Source organism: Aphelocoma coerulescens, chromosome 2, assembly GCF_041296385.1.
Source record: "Aphelocoma coerulescens isolate FSJ_1873_10779 chromosome 2, UR_Acoe_1.0, whole genome shotgun sequence".
Taxonomy (NCBI): domain Eukaryota; kingdom Metazoa; phylum Chordata; class Aves; order Passeriformes; family Corvidae; genus Aphelocoma; species Aphelocoma coerulescens.
Window position 1 is genome coordinate 153,544,915 of NC_091015.1, and position 21,740 is coordinate 153,566,654.

The 21,740-nt window shown below is 39.5% G+C and overlaps 1 protein-coding gene across 2 annotated transcripts in view; it reads right to left on the reverse strand.

Moving 5' to 3' along the window:
* Positions 1 to 8,237: 8,237 nt before the first annotated feature.
* EIF3H (eukaryotic translation initiation factor 3 subunit H) overlaps positions 8,238 to 21,740 on the reverse strand; it is a 97,337-nt gene continuing 83,834 nt past the window's right edge. For both annotated transcript variants that reach the window (XM_069005366.1, XM_069005365.1), the window contains 3 exons: positions 13,923 to 14,043; positions 10,521 to 10,653; positions 8,238 to 8,500 (listed from right to left, as the gene is read on the reverse strand). In XM_069005366.1, the coding sequence (XP_068861467.1) occupies positions 8,403 to 8,500; positions 10,521 to 10,653; positions 13,923 to 14,043 (352 nt within the window). In that variant the 3' untranslated portion in view covers positions 8,238 to 8,402. The remainder of the gene's footprint in view (positions 8,501 to 10,520; positions 10,654 to 13,922; positions 14,044 to 21,740) is intronic.

The window sequence follows — 21,740 nt, forward strand, 5'->3', positions numbered from 1 at the left end:
GACCAGAAGGGTTCATCACATCTATGCATTTTGGCCTCAACACAGCTTTGCTGTTCAGCAAGCAGCAAAGCAGCTCATTAACACCTCTCTGCTGTCAGGTACACATAGCAGGTAATTGCATTGTGCTGCTGCTTTCCACTCTCTTGGCTCTCAGAGAGAGAAACTGTGTCTCCAATACAGCCTCAAATACAGCTGGCATGGCAGTCTACACAAACTCATACAGTAAAATCTGCTTTACTAGACTTTAGAAATCTGAGCCCTCAAGAGACAGGAAAAACCTGAATTGTCAGTGCAATCTTCATCCTGTTACTCAGTACACAACCCTTTAATAGCCTAATTATGTAAACTATTTTCTCCATAAGATATAATAATCAGGCAATTATACTTAGATTCTCCAAATGGTATCAAGGGTCTGCTGAGCATGGGCTGGATTGAGCACATGAAGCACTTTAAATGCATATGACAGACCACAGCATCTGTCTTAAGGAGCTTACATCAGAAAATACAAAGGAGAGGATTCCTATTTATTGTACTGGAGGAATTAAGCCCTGGGATTCAAGTGCCTTCTCAGGGTGGTTATCTGGATCTACTGTATCCAGGTTTAGATAAGATTCCTGTTGGGCTCACATCTACATTGCCAGGCAGTTGTGAAGGAAGAAGCAGCTCATGTTTCAAATCAAGAAGAGCTGCCCTTTACATAAAGAAGTTATTCACCTATGTCTATCAACAGCACTAGTGACACTCCAGCACCTGGAGTGGCGTGTTCACAGCTATGGCCTGGTGGCAGGTAGAGCTTGTGGCTGCTGAGCCGCAGGACTTGGAAAAGCTTCTCTCCAGGCATGGTCCTCCTTTGAGTCTGCTAAGCCCATGGCCCAGGTCCTCTTTCACCTTCTTCAGTGAGGAATGCCCTCCTATATTTCGTAGGAGAAAAGCAAAGCTTTGGTTGTCCCAAGACAGGAAGAAGCAGCAGCCACCTATGAAGGGAATGAGAAATTTCATATAGATGCCTGATTTGTACCTGATTTATTTAAGATAGATGAAAAATACCATATATATACAAAAGGAGTCTCTTCTACTAATGCTGTGATCTAATGAAAATTCTTATGATTTAAGAAATATTCACACCCACAAATGCTGACTTTTCTGCCAGCATGTGTAATTAGTAGACAAACTCAAGCCAGTCACTTTATAACCATGGAACCGGTTTGATGCTCAATTCAGAAGCCTCTCATAAACTACCTGATTTCCCTTATACAGATACATGAAACTAGTATGTCTGGGTATCCCCTTTAAGTAGAAATTTTTCCTTGGAGAGTGGGGATTAATTAAATACTCACTGAAGTCTCAACAAAAAATCAATTTGCAAATGGAGTTTTTCACTTCCAAATGGCTTGTTTGACTGCTCTCCCTGTTAGCGAGCCCAGGATGGATGCTGGTGGTCCCTGTGAACGCAGATCTGTACAGCTTCCCCTTCACACACCCCCTGTACTATGCACAGCTGGTGGTGTCAACATTAATGAAGGGTGATGTTGAGCTTTTCTAACAAGGCAGAGCTAACGCAGTCGTGCAGTCTCTTAACTGCTCTCTAGTACCTTCTAACCTCATTGGCCAAGTGCAGTGGGAAGAGAGCAGCAGGCTGGGCTGTCGAGGTCCCGAGCAGACCTGCAGGACACACGGCCCCGAGGGCTGGGAGCCGCGGCCACGGGAGCCGGGCGGCTGCAGCCAAGTGCTGGAGCAGCACTCACTCACAAGTGAGAAACTCGGGCAGAGAGAACTGAAATCCAATGTGGCACCAGCGTGCAGGAGTCATTGTGAACAGCTATTTGTGGTTGAACTAAGAAGACCAAAAAGCCACGTGAGCACATGCCCATGGTTGCTTGTGCTCACATACGCAACTGCAGAAAGCACTCTTCTATAAACTGAAAGGGCTTTTCCCTCCTAATAGTCGAGCATGATTTCAGGAGTCACGTTAAAAAATATTAACATTAATATGGCCTTGTAGCCCATGCAAAGTCCATGTAACATGGACAGTGATGTTAACATCACTGAAATTCGTAGAAATTTGTAATTGCTAATAATTTTGGAAACTATTTTCTTCATAGTTAGCAACAACGGATTTGCCAGACTTCTGTGTTACGTGAAACGTTACAGCAATCAATATGATCATGCTTTTTTGGTTTTTTTTTTTTCCTCAACTGAAAAATAATAAGTATCTGTATGGAAATCACACATTTGGTCCAAAACAGAAACTGCTCATGTGTTAAAATTCTTGCAAGACAGACTAGCCTTGATCTACTTACTTCTAAAATAATATTGGTCATTATTAGTCAAGACTTCCCTTTCAAGCACATTTATTACCACATCTTGAAAAAGGCAAGTCTATTGCAACTGGTGAGTTCCAGTTACTATGTTTTCCTGCCTTAGATGCAATCTGTGAGCTAATAATTAAATTTGGTAATGTTAAAGAAGCCAAGTGAAATATTTGGGAACAAAAAAAAATTAATCAGTTCTGTGACAGAGAAAACCTACTTAAGTGCTTTGCTTTCAAACATGATGATACACAAGTAAGCAAACACTGCACATGTTATGAGACCCCTGAATCTTTCAACCAGATTTCAACTTTCTAACCTGTGGGATGTGGCTTTCCATCAGTTTTACTGAGAGATAAAAGATGAAATCACACACTGAACAATGAAAACATGACACTTTTTTTTCATCTAAAACTACATTTGTATTGGTCAAATCCAGAAGGAAAAAAAAACCAAAAATCAAAAGATTGATGTATCATATGATATTTAAGGAACATCACCCTCAGTAATGGAGAGAGATTGAGTAAGTTGATAATTCAAACCAGAATGGCAATCCTTGTTGCACATATTCTTTTCATCTTACAAAGTTTGGAAGTCTTCAGTTGTGTTTCTGATGGACAAATACATTGCTACTCTTCCTTGTTTATTTTACTGACACTCTAATGCCTTTTAATATCATTGTAAAATGGATCTGGCCATTCTTCCTCACATATAAATGTTTGCTTTAATTGAAATAAGACATTAACTTTTCTTTCACTAAGGAGCCTTTTGCTTTTCTCTCAGTAAGGAGCCCTTTGCCAAAGCTGTTGTTTTTAGAGACATCCTCCACAGCTCTGCACAGTTCACTATTTCTCGGCATATGATGCATTGTGTTAACAGCAATCTGTTCTGTCAATTAAAAGATCAAAAATAAAACTCAAGCCCAACTTTGTATAACCCTCCTTCCAGCTGTAAAGTCGATATGAAAAGCTTCTAAATGAGTCCCTCTGGAACAGTCCAAGGAGCAGCACCAGCACCTCCTGAGCAGTGCCAAGGCATTCAGGGCCCTGCAGCTGAAGACCAGGGGCATGAGAAAGTTGAATTTGGGACCATACGTGACACCTGAGCAACTCAAACATCCACCATAAATGGAATGTTCAGATCACAAAATTTAAAGCATCCTTCCAACTGCAGACAAAGCTTTCCAGGAGAATTCATGGAAAAGTAAATACAATGACAGAACGCATGGGTTTTAGAGCAGCATGCTGGTTTTGCTTAAAAATCAACAAGCTGTAGGCAAAATCTGAAGAAAATTAAAAGGCAGCATAAAATTCAAGGGAAGAAAATGCACAGGCATGGAAAATCATGAGGGATGTATCTCTCACCCCAGGGCTGTCAAACCGGATGAGAAGCAGTTCTACAGAGAGCAATTCAATTCCTCTTACTGCACACACTGCACATATTTTGACTGGGATATTATTTGCATCACGAGCTCCTAACGATGTCTTAACAGAGCACTCAGAGTCCTTTGACTGCCAAGTGAGAACCATTAAATAGTGCTTGCTTCTTCAAGATGCCTCAGATTGTCACTGTCATACATGAAATCCCTATTTGTGCTTGGTCTTTGCATATTAAGTGCTTTAATTAATTCTGAGCTTAATATTTTTAAATTGAATGTTAAAATCGATCCATCAGTCCAGGTACACTAATCAAGTTTTTATGGTCTTCCTGTGTTTACTGTATACCTTTACAAGTGTTTTAAGATGTGTTGGATGTATTTTTTGTTTTACCTGTATCTTGGTTTCAAGGCAGATTTTAAAAAACCCCAGTTGCAACAAACAGCCCAGCCCCCCATAAGCACATGACCCTTATCTCAACTAATATCACCCCTCTGACCAGGAGGAGCCATTGGTGGACAGAGGTGGTCTGTCAAGGGGAAAACACCAACCGCCTTGAACCAGGGGGGTGGACTGTGGGCGGACTGTGGGCGGAGCAAAAGCTATAAAAGGAAGAAAAAGACACGTGGTCATTCTCATTCTCCCATCCTCTCCAGCTTGCTAAGGCAGTGCTGGAGAAGCCTACCCCTTTCTAGGGGCTTTTAGAAATAGATTTCTTTTTGACCAGCCTAAACTGCAAGTTTATTTTTTTTCTCTACCTGAGGTTCAGAGCTGTCTTAAGCCTAAAGTTCCTGAATCCCTGCGCTCCTGGGGCATATCTCTCGAGCCATCTGGATCCCAAATTTTTATATTTTGTTAGTTTTTTTTGCAATTTTTCAATTTTTTTTCTGTTTTAATAAATTGTTTTAATTTCTACAAAGAGTTGTCTCATTCCTCACATCACCAGTGATTTGTCATATCAGAGATTTGTCAGAAGGCAAAAATTGAGCAATATAGACCAACAAGATGAATGAACGGGCTCAGAAATTTGCAAAGTATAAGGAGCATAAACACAAAGATGTCAGATGTTTACAAGTGTTATTGGTTGCCAATGCCAATCCCATCCAGCATCCTTGTTAGCACTATAAAGGACACCTGCAACCTCACCCAGACCTTCTCTACTCTGCCCTCTGTGCAGGTGTTTGCATCCGCACAAATATTACCCCATCCTTACATGGCAGTTCCTTATACCCACACTGGTCAGCTCTGCACACAGGTCCAGACTTTGACAGGACACACAGGAATAGAAATTATGCCTCCTAAATGTTTAAATATTTGGGAGAACATCATGTGGAACTGAAAAGAAAAAAGGACATAATAACCTTGTAGAAGTGGGGGAGCACCCCGTGTTTCCTCCATGTGGGCAGTCAGCAGCAGAATGCTTCACAGTTTAGATAGAGTCTGGTCCAACTTTGAGATCATCAAACAGAGAATGGAAATGGTGCATCATATTGTGATGTCAAAGCAAGGTCACACAAAGTATGTTTGGATTACAGAAAAGCTCTCCCATTTAGTTTAATTTTCCTTAAATATCAAAGACTAGATTCTGACAACAGCTGTGGGAGTTAACCGTATCCAAAAAATTATTTATTTTTTAAGTTAAACCAATAGATGGCCCAAAGTTTAGCACCTTTTCTTATGGCCTGTCCTGAGCATAACTGGGGTGCCAGTACAACCAGACACATTTCAGACTGTTAGAAATGCTGAGATTAACCTGTTCCACTTTGCCTTGAGACTGAGTGGGAGCATGCACCATCCATTACTATCTCAAACTACCAGAGCACTGACTTTCTGACCCTTTATGCAACACCAAGTTGCATCCACCCCACCCTTTACCAGTAAAGCCTTTTTGTCTACACGTGACAAGGGCACTGGGAGAGCAGCACAGCCCCAATAAGTAGGCAGTAGTGGCACTGGGACCTGAGCTGGTGCTGTGGTTAAGGGAGATGGCACTTCACATCCACATTCACTCAAATTATCAGTACAATTAGACATTTCACAAGTAGCAGTGGAATAGAGGCAGTAAATCTCACAGCAAAATCTCACCAGCTATACTGGTGAAGATCCTAAGTATTAAACAACTAGAAGAAATGCTGTTCTTCTCCAGTATCAAAACTAAGATAATTGTCACCCTTTTTCTCCTTTCAGATGTCACTTTTGAAAGACTTGATCATCTGCCTTACAGAGCCTGTAAGATTCACACCAATTAGAGATGGATTCCATAGTAACACTCTTACAAGGATTACAGTTCTGCAAAAATACAAAACCAATTACAAACCAGTTACCACAACACAAACCTGCATGGTTAGGAATCTGACAGGAGAGACGACAGCTTGATGCAGACTGTGTGTGTAACTAGTGACCACAGGGCAGGTTCTCCCTTGCATGAACATTTGGTTTCCTGTGTGTTATGTGTTACCTGTGGACATGTAATGGAGAGGGAACCACAGGGCAGAGGCCTTGCCTGCCTCTGCAATGGCTTGCTGAACAAAAAGAAGTTCTAACTTCTTTATACACATTTTTCAAAGACACTAATGTCGCTACATTTTCATTAGTATACAGAAAAGGCTTTCACAGACAAGGAATGGGAAAAAGCAGGTAGTGCTATGATAATCAGAAATGGAAAGGGACCTATGTCATGGTGAATGAGCCCCCAGCTCGCTTACATTAGGTAAAGAACAAGTAAAAGTGAAGTTACAGAAATACAGAGATAGTGGGGAAAGTCCAGACTGAATCCAGTATGAAGACACAGCCCCACCCCTATTAATTTCTAATCTCCACAGATGTCGATTCTCTTTTACTGATCAACACCTTCAAGTGACTCCACCTCCCTTGCCCAGAGAAGCTTCCTCTGATTATTTCCACCGCAACAGAAGACCAAAGTGTAATTCAGAACAGAACAGTTAAATCATCTCCAAAATCTACTTACATCTCAGCTCCTTTTGCATCTCATTTCCCTCTATGACACAGGTCTATGCCCTTAGAAGCCACAAGTCTCTATTGAAATCTTCCATATTTCTTAATGGACTTTAATTGATATTTAGCACATTCAATCTGGCTAAATAAAATCCACTGATCTTGTTAAACTTCAGCACAGAAGAATATTACTGCCTTCTTTCTCACATTTATATCCTCAATCTTAAACAACTAATTCAAAACACACAGATTGTTTTTAATCTGTTCCAAGTATTTGTTTTGCTAACTTTGCAGACCTCCTAGTACATTACTGCTGCTTCCTTCCATACACAGGAAGCTACAGAGTCAGTCTTCTATTCCCAGTTATCCAGAAGATCATTTTTTCTCTCTTAAATGTCTCAGCCTAATTATCTGCTCCTACTTCTGTTCCCTGGTGGTTATTTTGGTGCAAGGGAAAACTAGAACAATTACCACAGTTTGAATATTTTCTGTATAGGAAATGAAACTCAATCATGTGGCACTGTAGTAGGTTCACTGTATGAAAGCTAACACAAAAAAGGTGCCCAAAGTTTCCAGAGTAAAAGATCAGCCTGGCAATCTGATGGATATGTGAGGGTTAAACAAAATTTGCATGCATATTTACAAAAATACTGCAATAACTATAATTTAGATTGGAAAATAGGAAATTCTTAGTCTAAACCCCAGTTTTCACACACTTAAGACTTTACAAAATATTCACCTTAGAGGCTGAAATATTCCATGATAGGTCCATATTTAGAGCATGTTATTTTAAAATTCATTCCTTCAGCCATTTTAAGCTCTTGGAATTCAAGACACAATGACACACAAGAAAGAACTCAAGGAAAAAAAGAAAAGAGGAAATCATGACAGCAACATGTGTGAGTTGCCACGTGCTAAATCTTCAACTTTCTTGTTAAAAAGATAAGTAGCCCAAGTTCAGGAATAAAGGCTCATCCACATGGCAAAGTTCCTGCAGAGAGGGATGCTGCTCTTTTACACTGCACTGGCTGCTCCAGCTACTTCTGGGCTTTCTGTCGTGAACAATTCAGTAGCATCCCTGGATTACACAGAATCACTTAGGTTGGAAAAGACCTTTAAGATCTCTAAGTCCAACCATTAACTGGTTTTCATTCCAGTTCTTGATTCTAGATCCTGACTTCAACCCAGTTGGTGGCAGCAAGAAGAAATGGGAACACAGCACAATATGATAGGGACCAGTCTCCACATCCCACTGGTTTTGTATGTTCTGAATGTGAAGTCTAAGAAACATTTGTGATACAGAAGCACCATTGCACCAGACTGTCCAAAGAGATTAAAATAAAAATGAGCAACTGCCCCAAGTGTCTAGCACATTACAGTTGTAACTGCTCAACCAAAACTGGGAAATCTTAAATTTCTTCTCTAAAACAGTTATACTGAACATTTGTAATATTTGTTTTTATTTCCAACTCCAAGTTAAATAAAACCTGTATTATTTGCTATGACTAAACATGAATAACTGCCAAACCTTTATAAAACCTGAGTGACCACAGAAAATTCCAGTTCAATAGGGCCAACAAGTAAGAAAATACTAAAATATTGGTAAAATGTGCCTTTATTTTTCTTATAGGAGAATTCTACATAAACCAAACTGACTCTGTTTTACAAGACTTTTCTCCTAATATAATAAATTTTCAAGATGATAATGAACAGTGTAAAGCTGTAAATAACTCTTCTTGTTGAGGGCTACAGCGAAGTTTCTTCAGTTGTTGTAATCCTGGAGAGCCTGAGCCATGAAAAGCTTGCCCAGGTTCTGTGCATTGAACTCCTTAATATTCTGGCAGTAGGTATTAATTTGACCTGTCAAAAGGAAACAAGAGTAAACCCTTGTCAATTCTGAAATTCAGAAAGACACCCTAGAACAAAATTTTTCAAAAGCCAAATGTGTGTGAACCACTGAGGATTTATAGAGAAGCCACTAACTTGGCTCCACTACTCCACACTTAGGACTTTTACATTTTCAGGATGCCCGAATAGGTTTGGGAAGAAAAAGAAACTAAATCAGGAGAACAGGTAAACTGGTATGCTCAAAAAACCCCTTAATTTTCCAGCAACACTGCATATACTTTCTGAAAGTATGTATGACAATAAAAAGAATAAGCAATTCATGCTGCTGAACTGAAACCTCAATCACATTAATTCTTCAACCTAGCTTCTCTAAAAATTCTACAAGACTAAATTTCAGTTCTGTTCCTATGCATATGCTTTCTCTATTAAAGTATTTTAAACAAATATTTTTCAGCAGCAGATTGAAAATTGTGCCATTTCTCTCTGACATTCTGCTAGCCATTTTTTCCACCTAACATTTCACTTTATTTGCTATTTCAAAAATCATCAGGGTATGAAGATTTGTCAGTGCTTTACAGATCAAACGTGTCCATCAAAACATTTTTATACTCTTACAGCAACAAGTTATTTCCCTTGTTAGCTAGGAATAGCAAAACATGAAGCCAGTTTAATCAAAATTAAGGCTGTTTAGAAGGCAAATAAACTCTTGATTTAATGCTCTATTTGGAAAGTTTTTAAATGCCTCAGAGACAAAAGAGCTAAGTTTTGTTCTTTATCCACAAACTTTACTTCATCTAAGTTGATGTGGATGCTTTCAATTCTTCCCCTGACTATGGTAAAAGAACAAACAAAGAAACTGCTCTTTTCCTTTAATAGTTTTCAATTCTTTCTATCATAAGGGGTGACTCATCCTAAGCTTGCACTTTCATAAAACACACATCTACACACATACACTCTTCCATTGTATTTATAAACTATGCTAGAGCTGAATGTTTAAATACTTTAATGCTGCTAGGATTCAGTAACTGCTAAAAACTATAAAAACAATAGGGTTTTTTTAAAGACTCTGTAAGGAATAATAAATCAAGAGCATTGTTTCTTCTAAAAGCAGAACTTATTATCAGTATGAAACTATTAAATGTTAAAATAACAATCTCTTGGTCACTTCAAAATTCAGGTAATTCAAATTCACTCTTTTTTTAACACCAAAGCACTCTTTGAGGTACAGTACATTACCAGGATTTTGAATTTTCTCTCAGTACAAAACAAGGTGACAGCTATCTGATCCAAAAAGCCTGCTACAGTGAAACAATTTGCTTTCTCGTGACATTTTCCAAACTTATTTTACTTAGCAGGGCACCTAGGTTGTCTGCTCTCTGTTGACACTGTGAGGTCGCAGATATTTTTACCCTTCCAGGAGGCATAGGACAGGCACTGATGATGGCTATGCCTGCAGCCCACTAGTGAACTGAAGAAATTGTGGGGTGGTATCTCTAGCTATCTATGCTTTGTTCCCATTTATACTTTCCCTTACCTGGCGGTGCAAGAAGATGGGGATAGTTTCCCTAAATCTATGGCCATATAAACAAAGAAATTATCCCCACTCTATTTGAAATTAAAAGCAAAACTTTCTCAGCTGCTGCAACAGCCAGGTCAAACCTAGAAATGTTATCAATAACTTGGGTCTGCTGTAAACTGCTCTGAATCAGAAGTTCCAGCCTGAACAGCTTATTCCTGCTTCTTGTCTGTACAGCTCCCGAATTTCTGGAGCTGAGGGAGGGCATGAGTGAAGGGAGCAGTTACACCCATTCCTGCAGAAAGCCTGCCCCACAGAGCATTTCTCCATCTCTCCTTTAAAATCTCAAATTTGAAATATCAAGGATAGAATGTGGAATGCTTCCAAGCCAAAATACCACACCATAATGGCAAAGGTAATGAAAACTTAAAATGCTTTCAAACGATACAACTGCACTTTTTCACAAGCAGACATTCTTATGTTAAAAGTTAAGTTGAAAACACTGCTAAACATTACCTGCAATAAGGAGTGACTCCATTCTTGGAGGTGGCTGTGGTGGTTTAAAAAGCTTATTGATGTCCTCCTCAGGAAGAGGGGGCTCTCCTCGGCTTTGACGCTGGATATTTTCTTGCTGACGTCTCTGTTGATACTGAAAATAAAACAACAGAATCAAAATGCAGCAGAACTTACAAAGCAGCAAAAAAATTTTCTTTTCAGATGTTTTCAATGAACGAGCAAGTATGTTTTAAAAATTATATTATTCAATGCAATTCAGGTTACTACAAACAATGCTAATGCAATTCACAGTTTATCAATTCACTGGCAACAAGGCATTCCCCATCCCACACACTGGCACCTTAAATAAGTGAGAAAATGGAGAATCATGTAGTACTGAGGTGGTGGGGTTAGCTTTTAAAATTTTTCAGAGATAAATACTGTATCTGATGGAAAGAATAGAGCATGGTTGATAAAGGCCTCCATGGCCCCACACAATAAAGAACAGAAAGGTTGGAATAGGTAGGTATAAGGAGCCACTACCTCAGATAGTTACAGAAACCAGAAATTCTCCATTTTATGCAAGTTAAAGGTCAAAACAATATTAATGTGAAAGGGGAAGAGAACTCGATTAAATAAGGTACTTTAAGCCAAAAAATATTAAAACTAAACTGAGAACAAAGTGGTGGCTGAAACCAAGCACAATGGTTCAGTTCTCCATTAATATAGTAGAGTAGCAGCTTGTAGAAATTATTCTGCTATATATAAAAAAATTCTTTTCAGTACTTCTCTTTGCCATATAGATTACTCAAACTTTATAAAAATTGAGACTAATGTTTCTGCAGCTATCAGATAAACATTTGTTCTTGTGAAGTTCGTAAATTCAAACACTATGTGAGATTTCATACTGTATGTGGCAGTAAGGATTTAGTTATAAAGTTTGTCTTCAAAGTCCTCATACTCAACACAACAAAAAAGTCTTTAAAACGAGGCAAAGAGTACAGAGTGTTTTCTCTCACTTACTTAAATGTATCTGTGATCCAATGAGTTTGAAAACAGTTCTTACTTGGTGGCATAATCAAATGAAGTAATTTTTTTCCAGTAGTAGTGACAAATACATGTTTTTGGACAATGTTAAAAATAAAATCTGAAATGCCCATATTTGTATGTGAATTGCATGTAGTTTCTTCTTTCTTTGCATTACCCCATTCACTTCTCAGCAGTCTGCCTATTATTCTTTATTGAAATGGCTTGCTCTTAATCACAATTGCTCCATTTCAGAAATGAAGTTACGACCACTAAGTATGCTGCAATGAGCCACTACTAAAGCAGCTATAGTTAGTAAAGAAATTAAGTGAGACACCATGGAACCTACTTTGCTCTGCTTTTCAAAATAAATAGACCCCCTTGTTATTAACAAAAAACTTTGAAGTAGATGCCATCTTTCTACTCAAACTAGGCAATCAAGGAAAATAAATTTTCTGAAGATAACATGAAGCTTCTATGTCCTTGGAAATAACATAGCCAGGACAGACCACTGATCATGTGCTGCTCCCCTAAAATATTCCCTGTCCAAGCTACACTTTACTTATGTAAAAAAGGCAATTTTGATTCTAAAAGTCAGTGATGAAGCCTTTCACATAAACAACAGATGCTCTTTTTAATAATCACTTACTTTGTGTAGCAATACCTGCAACATTTTATCTTAAAAGTGATCTGGCCCATTTTCAGTTGGCCAATATTGAATCTTGACATATCTCTGTCTGCTAGATTAAAGAGTTCCAATTTATTCTTCATGCAGGTATCTCTTGAGTAAGCACATAATTTGGTAACTTATCACGTGATGCGAATTCTGTTCACCAAAATCTTCTCTCCAGGCTTTCAAGTAATTCTCATAGTGCTTTTTTCCAATTTACCACCATTCTCCTACAGTCAGACACAGCATTGCTTTATCTGTGCAGCAAGAGCAAAGAAAGTAATACTGCCTCCAAATCACAGAATAGTTAAGGTTGGAAGGGACCTCTGGAGGTCACCTTGTCCAACCCTTCTGCTCAAGCAGGATCACCTAGTGCTGCTCTCCACACAAGAGTCTCTAATCAGACTGCTTTGGATTTTAAAGAGGCCCTTTGGCACCAGGAATTGAAAGTCAGCATCACCCAATCAGCATCACTATTTATTGATACAAAACATGACTAAAATGTCCGTTCCAATCAGAGAACAGTCCAACCTCTTCACAGTCCACTGGACTATGTTTCTTTATTTCTAGGTGCATGACTACATGTGATGGTCCTAAGACACTGTTTTGGAACTAAACTTGCAGTTTCACATCTTTCATTTACTGAATCTCTTATTCCTGTGTCCATGGTGCATTTATAAATTATTTTGGTTTACCATAAATCACTAATAAACATGTAAAATAGCAAAGAAAGCTAAATCCATACCATGTCACTAGAAGTGAATTTATTTGGTAATTGCCTACTGATTAACCTATTTTATAAATCTCGTATCGGGTTTGTGTGGCAAGATTTTGGTAGCAGGGGTGCTACAGGGATGGCTTCTAAGAAAAGCTGACAGAAGCTGCCCCCATGGCCAACAGCAGCTGGGTCTGAGATGGACCCACCACTGGCTAAGGCCAAGCCTAACAGTGACAGTGACAGCACCTCTGGGATAAAACATTTCGGAAGGGGAAAAAAAGCCCTTAATGCCAGCCAAGAGGGAGGAATGAGAGTATGTGAGAGAAACAGCCCTGCAGACACCAAGGTCAGTGGGGAAGGAGACTTCCCTGCAGCCCATGGTGCAGAACATGGTGAGACAGCTGTGCCCCTGCAGCCCACAAATCAAGGGAGGAATGTGAGAAGACCTAGTCCTGATGAGGAAGGAGCGGCAGAGACGTGTGATGAACTGACCACAGCCCCTATTCCCTGTCCCCCTGCACTGCTGAGGGGAGGAAGGAGAGAAAATTGGGACTGAAGTTGAGCCCAGAAAGTAGGGAGGGATGAGGGGAAGGTACTTTAAGATTTGCGTTTATTTCTCATCACCCTACACTGACTTGATTGGTAATAAATCAAACTAACTCCCGTATGTCAAGCCTGTTTTGCCTGAGATGGCAACTGGTGAGTGATCTCTCCCTGCTCTTAGATCAATCCATGAGACTTCTGTATTTTTTTCTCCCATGCCTATGCCCAGCTGAGGAGAGGAGTGATAAACTGGTTTTCTGGCACATTTGGCACCCAGCCAGGGTCAATGCAAACTGGTTTTCTGGCACATTTGGCACCCAGCCAGGGTCAATGCACCACACTGCTTAACAGGTATATTTTTGAAAGATCTTGCTTAGATCCCAATTCATCTGTCTTGGATAACACAACCCAAACCGTATTTTGTGGGAAAAAAAAGCTCTCATTTAGGTTTTCCCATGTTACCAACCTGGTGTTTCTGCTGCTGCTGCTTGCTTACATTCCTCAGGTAGGTATTGTATTTAACAATGTCTTGGCTCATCTCATCCACTCTGTCCATCAGCAGCTGCAGACTCTTCCCAAGGTGATTACTGAAATATGAGAAATATTCATGAAAGATTAAATTTACTACAAAAAAGAAAGATTTTAAATTAAAAATCCATTCTGTCTCTTGACCAGTATTTCTGCACTAACAGCACTATTTGCAAATATTTAAATTCCTAATTATCTTTGTTAAAATATTTATTTGATGATACTTTACATGGCATCTCCTCCTCCAGCATCTTTGTCTCACTGTAAATACCAAGTTTAAGTGTTTTGGTCTTTCCAGGAATCTCCAAGTAATGAAAAAACAATACCTTGCATGAATTTATAGTTATTAAAGAGATGCAGGTCACACATCTAAAAGAAGAAGTCTGACGCTTTTGTGGCACACAACCCAAGCAATATTCCAGGAGATGTGTTCAAAGAGCTTGGTTTCACATGACTACTTAAAAGTCACTACTTGAATTTGGTTTTTCACAAATTTTTAACTAACCCTCTGTTAAATATTATTCTGAATAAGAATAGTTAATTATTCTTCAGAACTCCATCTCATTAAGTAGTCTATCAAACCATGCCTGGAAGTTCAGCAGACATTGCTTGATCCTAGCTGTTGAGAGGGAGTTCTGCGCCCAGTCCAGCCAGCTCCACATTCCATACCATAGGCAACATGGAAGCAGCAGGCTGGGCGCATCCAGTTCCAGTTATGTGATCTACTGCCTTGGCCAGACAAATGCAGTCTGTTAAACAACTTTTATTGTTACCATTTTTAGCAATGGATTCAGTATTTTGCAGGAATGTTCAACTTAAGGTATACCTTCCAAGTCAAAGTTTTGGAAGTTTTTAGGTTGGTGCCCATGGAGACATCCTCCTAAATTGTGTTTACGGGGTAGAGCAATGAAAGAAGGACACTTTCTGCTACTGATCCCCTTGATCAGAAGCTAGTTTGTTGGCTCTGATCTAAGCCTTACCCAGTCTTGCTTGGCTGAAGACCAGCAACTCAAAAGCTAAACTCCATCCTTCTCTTCCTCAACTGAAATCCACTAATATTCATGAGAGTTTTTTTCCAATTAAAACTTCAGTGCACTTCCATGTCAGAATCACATCCTTCAATCACAGTTTCACCATGTTATCTGAGATTCTCTCTGTCTTTCACAATGCTTTCCTATAATCCTACAGCCTATGGACTGGAGAAACTAACTGGAAGGCATAAGCATAAAGTAAAAAGAGAACAACACATGTAATACTGTGCACATCCCTCTGTAAGTGTAAATTATTCCCCAAATCCATAGAACTCATAGCTGGAGACAGAAGCTGCACTTAGGAATACCTGCAGAGAACAGAGCCTGCAGACACCCTTATCTCTGAGTGCAAGGACAGCTGTTTCACTCACTGAGCTGCTCACTGAACAACGGGCTGCATCAGGAACTTCAGACCACAATTTATTTACAAGCCAGTGTTAAATCTCACTTGCATACACAGGCAGATGGTGAGGAGGATTTCAGCTGCACAGCAGCAAGAAAGGCGCCACTATAATAATTATTTTTAAACTTCTTGGGGTTTTTTTTTGGTTGAACATTTCAAGCACATGATATTTAGAACTGTGGAATATTGCCATGGCCAGGGGCGTGCATGTTTCCAGTTTTTTATAGAGTTTATATTATATGGAGCTAGTGTTAGAACTGGGTATTATCAGAAATGCCTGTGTAGGTACACACTAATAGCCTTGTAAGGTATGTGCACAACAGAAATTATTTTACAGATAGTGTCCATGTGAAATATAGCTGGTTACAAAGAATGATTTTATGTGAATCTCTTTGGGACCAGCTTAGCACAGCAGAGTACAGAAACAGAGAGTTATTGTCAGAAGTTGCAGTAACACAGTGTTTGCTCTCATTACCAGGGCAACAAAAACCAGATAACTTAAACAGATGTGAACTGAGACATGAAGTGATAAGTATGCTGCAAATACAGGACCAGCTTTTTCCTCAGTTCTCATATAGCTGATACCCTCTTTTACTCCATCTCTTAAAAAAATAGAAAGACAAATAGGAAGCAGTTTGTAAAAACGTGTATGTACAATGTTTAAGAAAGTTTTATTCAGCTGACGTTTATTCTGGTAATATTTAGGAAGTTGGATCACATTGCTCCAGTCCATAACACTCATCATACGTTTAATTAGCCCAAAGGATCCTTTAGACACCTCCTTACCTTGTGCATTCCCTACAGCAGATCTCAAAGATCACACTGCCAAGTACCTAAATGCATCAATACAATTAAAAAAAAAAAAATTTAAAAATATATCTATTTTAAAAAGGGGTGCCAGTAAGAGCTGCTCATATCCTTATCCAGACTCACTTCCCTACAGGGCTCTGTCATAGTCAAATGTAGACAATGTGAAGCTCAGCACTTGCATTGGCTGTTGTTCTGGGGGGATCAGTAATAAAGAAACTGCAATTTCAATGGCTGCATTTCAGTCAGCAGATTCAGCAAAAGAGTCAATTAAATAGAGTTTACATTTAAATTAGCGAGTAATGCAGACCAACAGGAACAGATCTATAAAACAAAACAGCTGGTGCTGAGAAACCAATGGCCATGCTACATGTGTTTGGGGGGGTTCTTATCACTACTTCTGACATGGTCCGGTGATCTAAAAGTGGCTGAAGCACAGTAATTATCCTCCCAATGCCTCTTTACAGTTTAGCTTCATCTGAAACAAATCAGGTCTGAGATCATCCAGTGGTGATGGTCTGAGAGCACTCTTGAATTGAACTAGAAGACAGCTCCACCTTAAGATAGCACCAGGAGACCACAACTCCTCTGGTATCAGTGAATCTTCTTGGAAGAAAAGTATCAGCTGCAGAACTACTTTCATACTAAGCATCATGAATGAATCGGAAAAATTACCTGCCACGTGTATTCTTACACATCTAATGAAGAATAATCTAATGTGAGAGCACTCCTTCACCAGAACTGTTACCAGGATCATGGACCTGTAAGGAGTGACCCGTAGAACTTCTGGAAATTTATCATTTGAGACTTATTTGTGTAGCTTAGATAGCATAATCAAAAATGCCCAAAAATGACAAACACATACAAACTGTCAAAGGGAAACTGTCAAAGCTTTTTTACATCATAAAACAGACTAGAAACTATAGTCTGGAAAGCAATTCCTTGTGCTGTGCAATTTTGCTGTAACAGCCTTACATTTGATGGGGTATAATTCTTTACCCACAAGGGCAGATATAAGATCAGGTCATTGACACATGGATTACTTCTGATTCCTTGTTTAACAACTATCAAATACAAGGGTCAATTAATTCTGAGGGTGAGAAGTAGAAACCTGTGAGCAGAGTAGCTTAACCTGCAGATAACACTCACGGTCTTTCCTGTCTTGTTCTTCCTGCTGGCAAGCCCTGCAGTTGGCAGTGATGCAGTCCAGCATTGACAAAAGGAGAAAGCAACAACTAAACATTTACTGAACTCACAGATCACTCACTACACAAGGGCATCCTCCTAGGATACAGATCTGGCTAAGAGACCTGAACGCGAGCTTTCATCTTTCCCAGGGAGTGCTCGTACCACCAGACCCTCCCTTTGCAGATAGATTTTAAGGAGAGCAAAGGTGTAGTTCACTGCTGCCAGAAAAGGCAGTTTAAGAGGTTCCAGCATCAGCACCTTCTTGCCTCTCCCTCCTTGCCCAAAGGTTACAGCACTCTGAGCTATATGGAGTCAGCTGTTTGCGTGGGCACACTTCAAACCCTTCCAGTGAAATAGTCTACTGTAAATGCAAAAACACCCCCTGTTGAGGTTTCTTTCTTTTTTTTTTTTTTTTTCAAGGAGGCAGAGGGAAAGGCTGGAAGGGAAGAGTGGGAGTCTGATTTTTTCCATTAGACTATTCCACAAAAGCTAGCTGTACAGCCATATTCTGAAACAGATGAGGGAGTTAAAATCTTTGAGGGTGGGAGGGATGTAGAGATGAAATAGGGGTAATGGGGAGAAACGAGGCAAGCAGCTGGGACTGGAACCTCAAACTGGCTCTGCTTCTGTAGCATTCATAATGGGGAACTACACATGAAGCCCATATTTACTTCAGCATCTTTAATCAGAAAGGGACTCCAGACACACTTGCTAAGGTCTGAAACACCCAAAATGGAGCTTCAAGTCAGACACCCAAGCTTCAAAGAGAAGCAGCAGTTCCCGTGGCTCCCAGTGTCCGTGCCCTGCTCATTGGTTTTGCCTGTCCAGGGGCCTCTCGGGCCCCAGCTGGCACAGCCCATGAACCTGCGCTGGCCCGGGGGGCTGCATCTCTCTGTTCCCCTGAGATCTGAATCACCGTGCTGCACCCAGGCACTGAATTTTGGGCTATAACAATTCTGAAGCTGGAGATGTGCAAAAAAGACGGCCCCCTAAACTTGCCTACATTTACCGTAACTGGACCCCCTCACTTATTTAATTGTGTTTTGCTTGTACTATAGCTAAGGAAGATGACAACAAGAACAGCAAGAGGAAGGGTTAGAAAATGCTGTATCTGCTGCTCATTTTTTCCACTTTCCAACAGCTCCATTGAGGCCCCTCTCAGCGACTGCTTTTTGGGAAAGGTGCCATCCTGTACAGCATTTTTCCTCCTGGTGGGAACAGCTTTGGGTGGATTAGAGAAGTACTGCTGGGCAAAGCACATCTTTTTGATTAAAAATTTGTAAGGTACATTCCCACCACTTAGCAGAACTTCTTTACATCTCAGCATTTCAGCCTGAGTTCAACCTGTGCTGTTTAAGAGGATTTTGTTTGAATGAGATACATAAGTCAAGAATCTTGAGTTCCATTCCATTTTCTATTCTGACTTTGATGTGTGCCTTTGGGCAATGCATTTACTCTCTCTGTGTCAGGTTCCCCCATCTGCAAATTAGAGATTTTCATAATCATCTTAATAATCCATTCAGATTTTTGAATAAGCTGTGCAATGTATAAAGGTTAATACTGTTTTCAAAAGCCAAAGCAACCTTTCTTTTGTCACTTCTACAAAAATACTGCATCTGATGTTTGAAAAATATAACTGCCAAGTAGATGTTAGTGCAGTAAATGTTCAGCACATGTTTGCTTCTACTGACGCACACTATTAGAAAAATTGCTTGAGACAAATTGAGATATTATAGAACAACCCTATTATGAAGCTAGACCACAAAAAAGCTCTTTTTAATTTAAACTAGATCATCAATAGAACACGGAAGAGATGGATGAGAATGAGAAAGTTGGTTGTAATTATTTCTCTGAAGATCTGGAACATTATCTGACAGGATTTTAATTCTCGAGTCTCTATCAAAAGACTGGCAGCTCTCCAAGGTCTTCAAGACATTTTGGTCCTTAAGGGTAGCAGGATAACTGAGTAAAAGGCCTTTACTTGCTATTACTTGCTAGCCTTGTGCTAGTCTGCCTTCAACTTCTTTGCCTAGAGTACTCGAGTCAATTCACATTTCCCAAGAGAAACATAACTTTATGTCCAAAAAAGTAAATTACTATACACAATTATCACAAATGTACTTCAAATGCAGAAAGATACTAGGGTGCAAGCAAAGTACCTCAAATATGTAGAGCTTTAAATTCAGAAAAGGTGGGTGGCTGAACATGTGAAAATCTTGATGAAGCAAACTCTCCAGAAGAGAAGAACTATGGGTAAATAATTTTATTGCCAAAACCATTGCTTCAGAGAGTATAAAAGTTCAGGGATGCTCCCAAAGAGCCAAGGAAGTCCCCCAAAAGCCCAAGAAGAGACTCCAAAGAAGTAAAACAACAATGAAAACAAAGAAAAAACCCACTACCACCACTACCAAAAGAAACAACAAACAACAAAAACGCCCCCCAAACAAACAAAAAACCAAAACAAACCAAAAAATCCCCACAATCAAACAAAACAAATTTAGAGAAAACCCAAAAAATGAGGCCAAAATCAAAAAGTAGCTTTGAAGTTACTGTCAACAACAGCAAAGTTAAGTGAGGAATATGTGCACTAAAATTAAAAGTTGTTATCTGAAATGTTTTAGCCTAAACTGCTGAAAGACAAAATTAAGGAAACATGAAAATAAAACTCCAGAATAGTGGGGGTTTGAACTCCCTACTTCAGGTAATATATGCTTTGACAGAGTAACCTTTGTAGCTGAATTCAAGTAAAAACTAGCTAAGTATTTCAGCAGGCAGTACAGGTCACCTAACCTTGAATAAAAAAGCATTAAAATACTTTAATTTGCTAGCTGCTTTGCCAGTTATACCAATGTAAGATATCATTGAATGTAACATGCCTGCTAACTAAAAGCAGCTATCAAATATTAAAAAAAGGACAAATACAAAAACCTCCAAACAACCCACTGGAGTAATTTCCAAAACTTTCTCTCCTTCAAACCAAGCTAAGCACCTTAAGTTCCTCAAAGAGACCAGGTGAGCTTGAAAAATCTGCCAGGAAAGTCTGTCTTTAATTTTCGGCTGGTACTTCTCTTGTTCACCTCTCATTCCCTTTACCGAGACAAGGACCAACACAAAAGCCTGTCTTGCACCAGACATTTAACACCAGAATGGAAAGTAATTTGGATAGATCACAAATCACAGGTTTACATCTTATGTAGTAACTGCTTTGTGCCACTGTCCTGACTCAAGATAAAAAATAAGAACTGTACAAATTACTTTCCATTTCCAGAATTGTACTGTGTCACTAGCAGCAGCCCTTGCGAGGATCCAGGGTGCCGGGAAGTCCCAGCCCTTTATACAGGAGCAAATCCAAAGAAACAACCAAGGGCAATGCTGTCAGGTCACCTGGAAACCTTCTGTATTCTCAGCATGGTCCTCCATTTCACCATGAAGTGACAGAGCTCACGAGGAATCAAATCACTGCCATTTCCTACATCCAGTGCTCACCCTCTCCTCAAATGGGAAAAGCTTTGTGATCTTTGACCAAGGAAAGAAAAAGACTTACACAATGCTTGCAGAGTCAAGCAGACTGAATATCTCGGCAGGAATTCTTCACTTCATTAATTCCAATGTACCAAGTAACAACTTTACTACACAGAATTATTGACTAAGTATTACTTGTGGCATTTGTAAATTCACCAGCAGAGTTCAACCCTATTCCTGTTCTCTCTTGATCAATTTCTCTAAAAGCTATCAGATCCCTCAGAAAATCCACATAAGCTCAAATAGAGAAAGTGGAAAATTTCTGCCAACTTAGGCAACATAGGGACCACTAGAAATATAGATCCATTAGCTTCAGCCTTACATGGCCAGGGAGGGAGGGGGAGCAGGAGAAAAAAGGAAAAAGAAAAGAGGCCACTAGGATCAGAATCTTGGCAGACCATACCTTGATACCAAAGTAAAGTGTTTTACCCCAAAAGCCTATTAATGAATACAACCCATCTTCTACATGCAATAAGATACTGCATTATTTTGTGTATCTCGTTATTTTGGTCAGATTAATAATAATCCAACTGTTTTGTGTTGCATAATATTTAAATACCACCAAATTTTTGATCATACTGCTAGAAGTCATGTCAACTTTGTTATCAAAAGTGTATTTTCAGGGCAAAGTGCTACAAGAAGAAAAAGTTATTCCTAGACAAAGTTATGAGAAGATCATTTTAGAAACTCTTAAAACAATTTCTGACATCATGAATGCTGGCTGTCATGACAATCAGTGGCATTTTTGCCAGTTTCTCAGAGCCTTTATTATTTTACTTTCGAATTCATCCTGCTATCAAAGCAA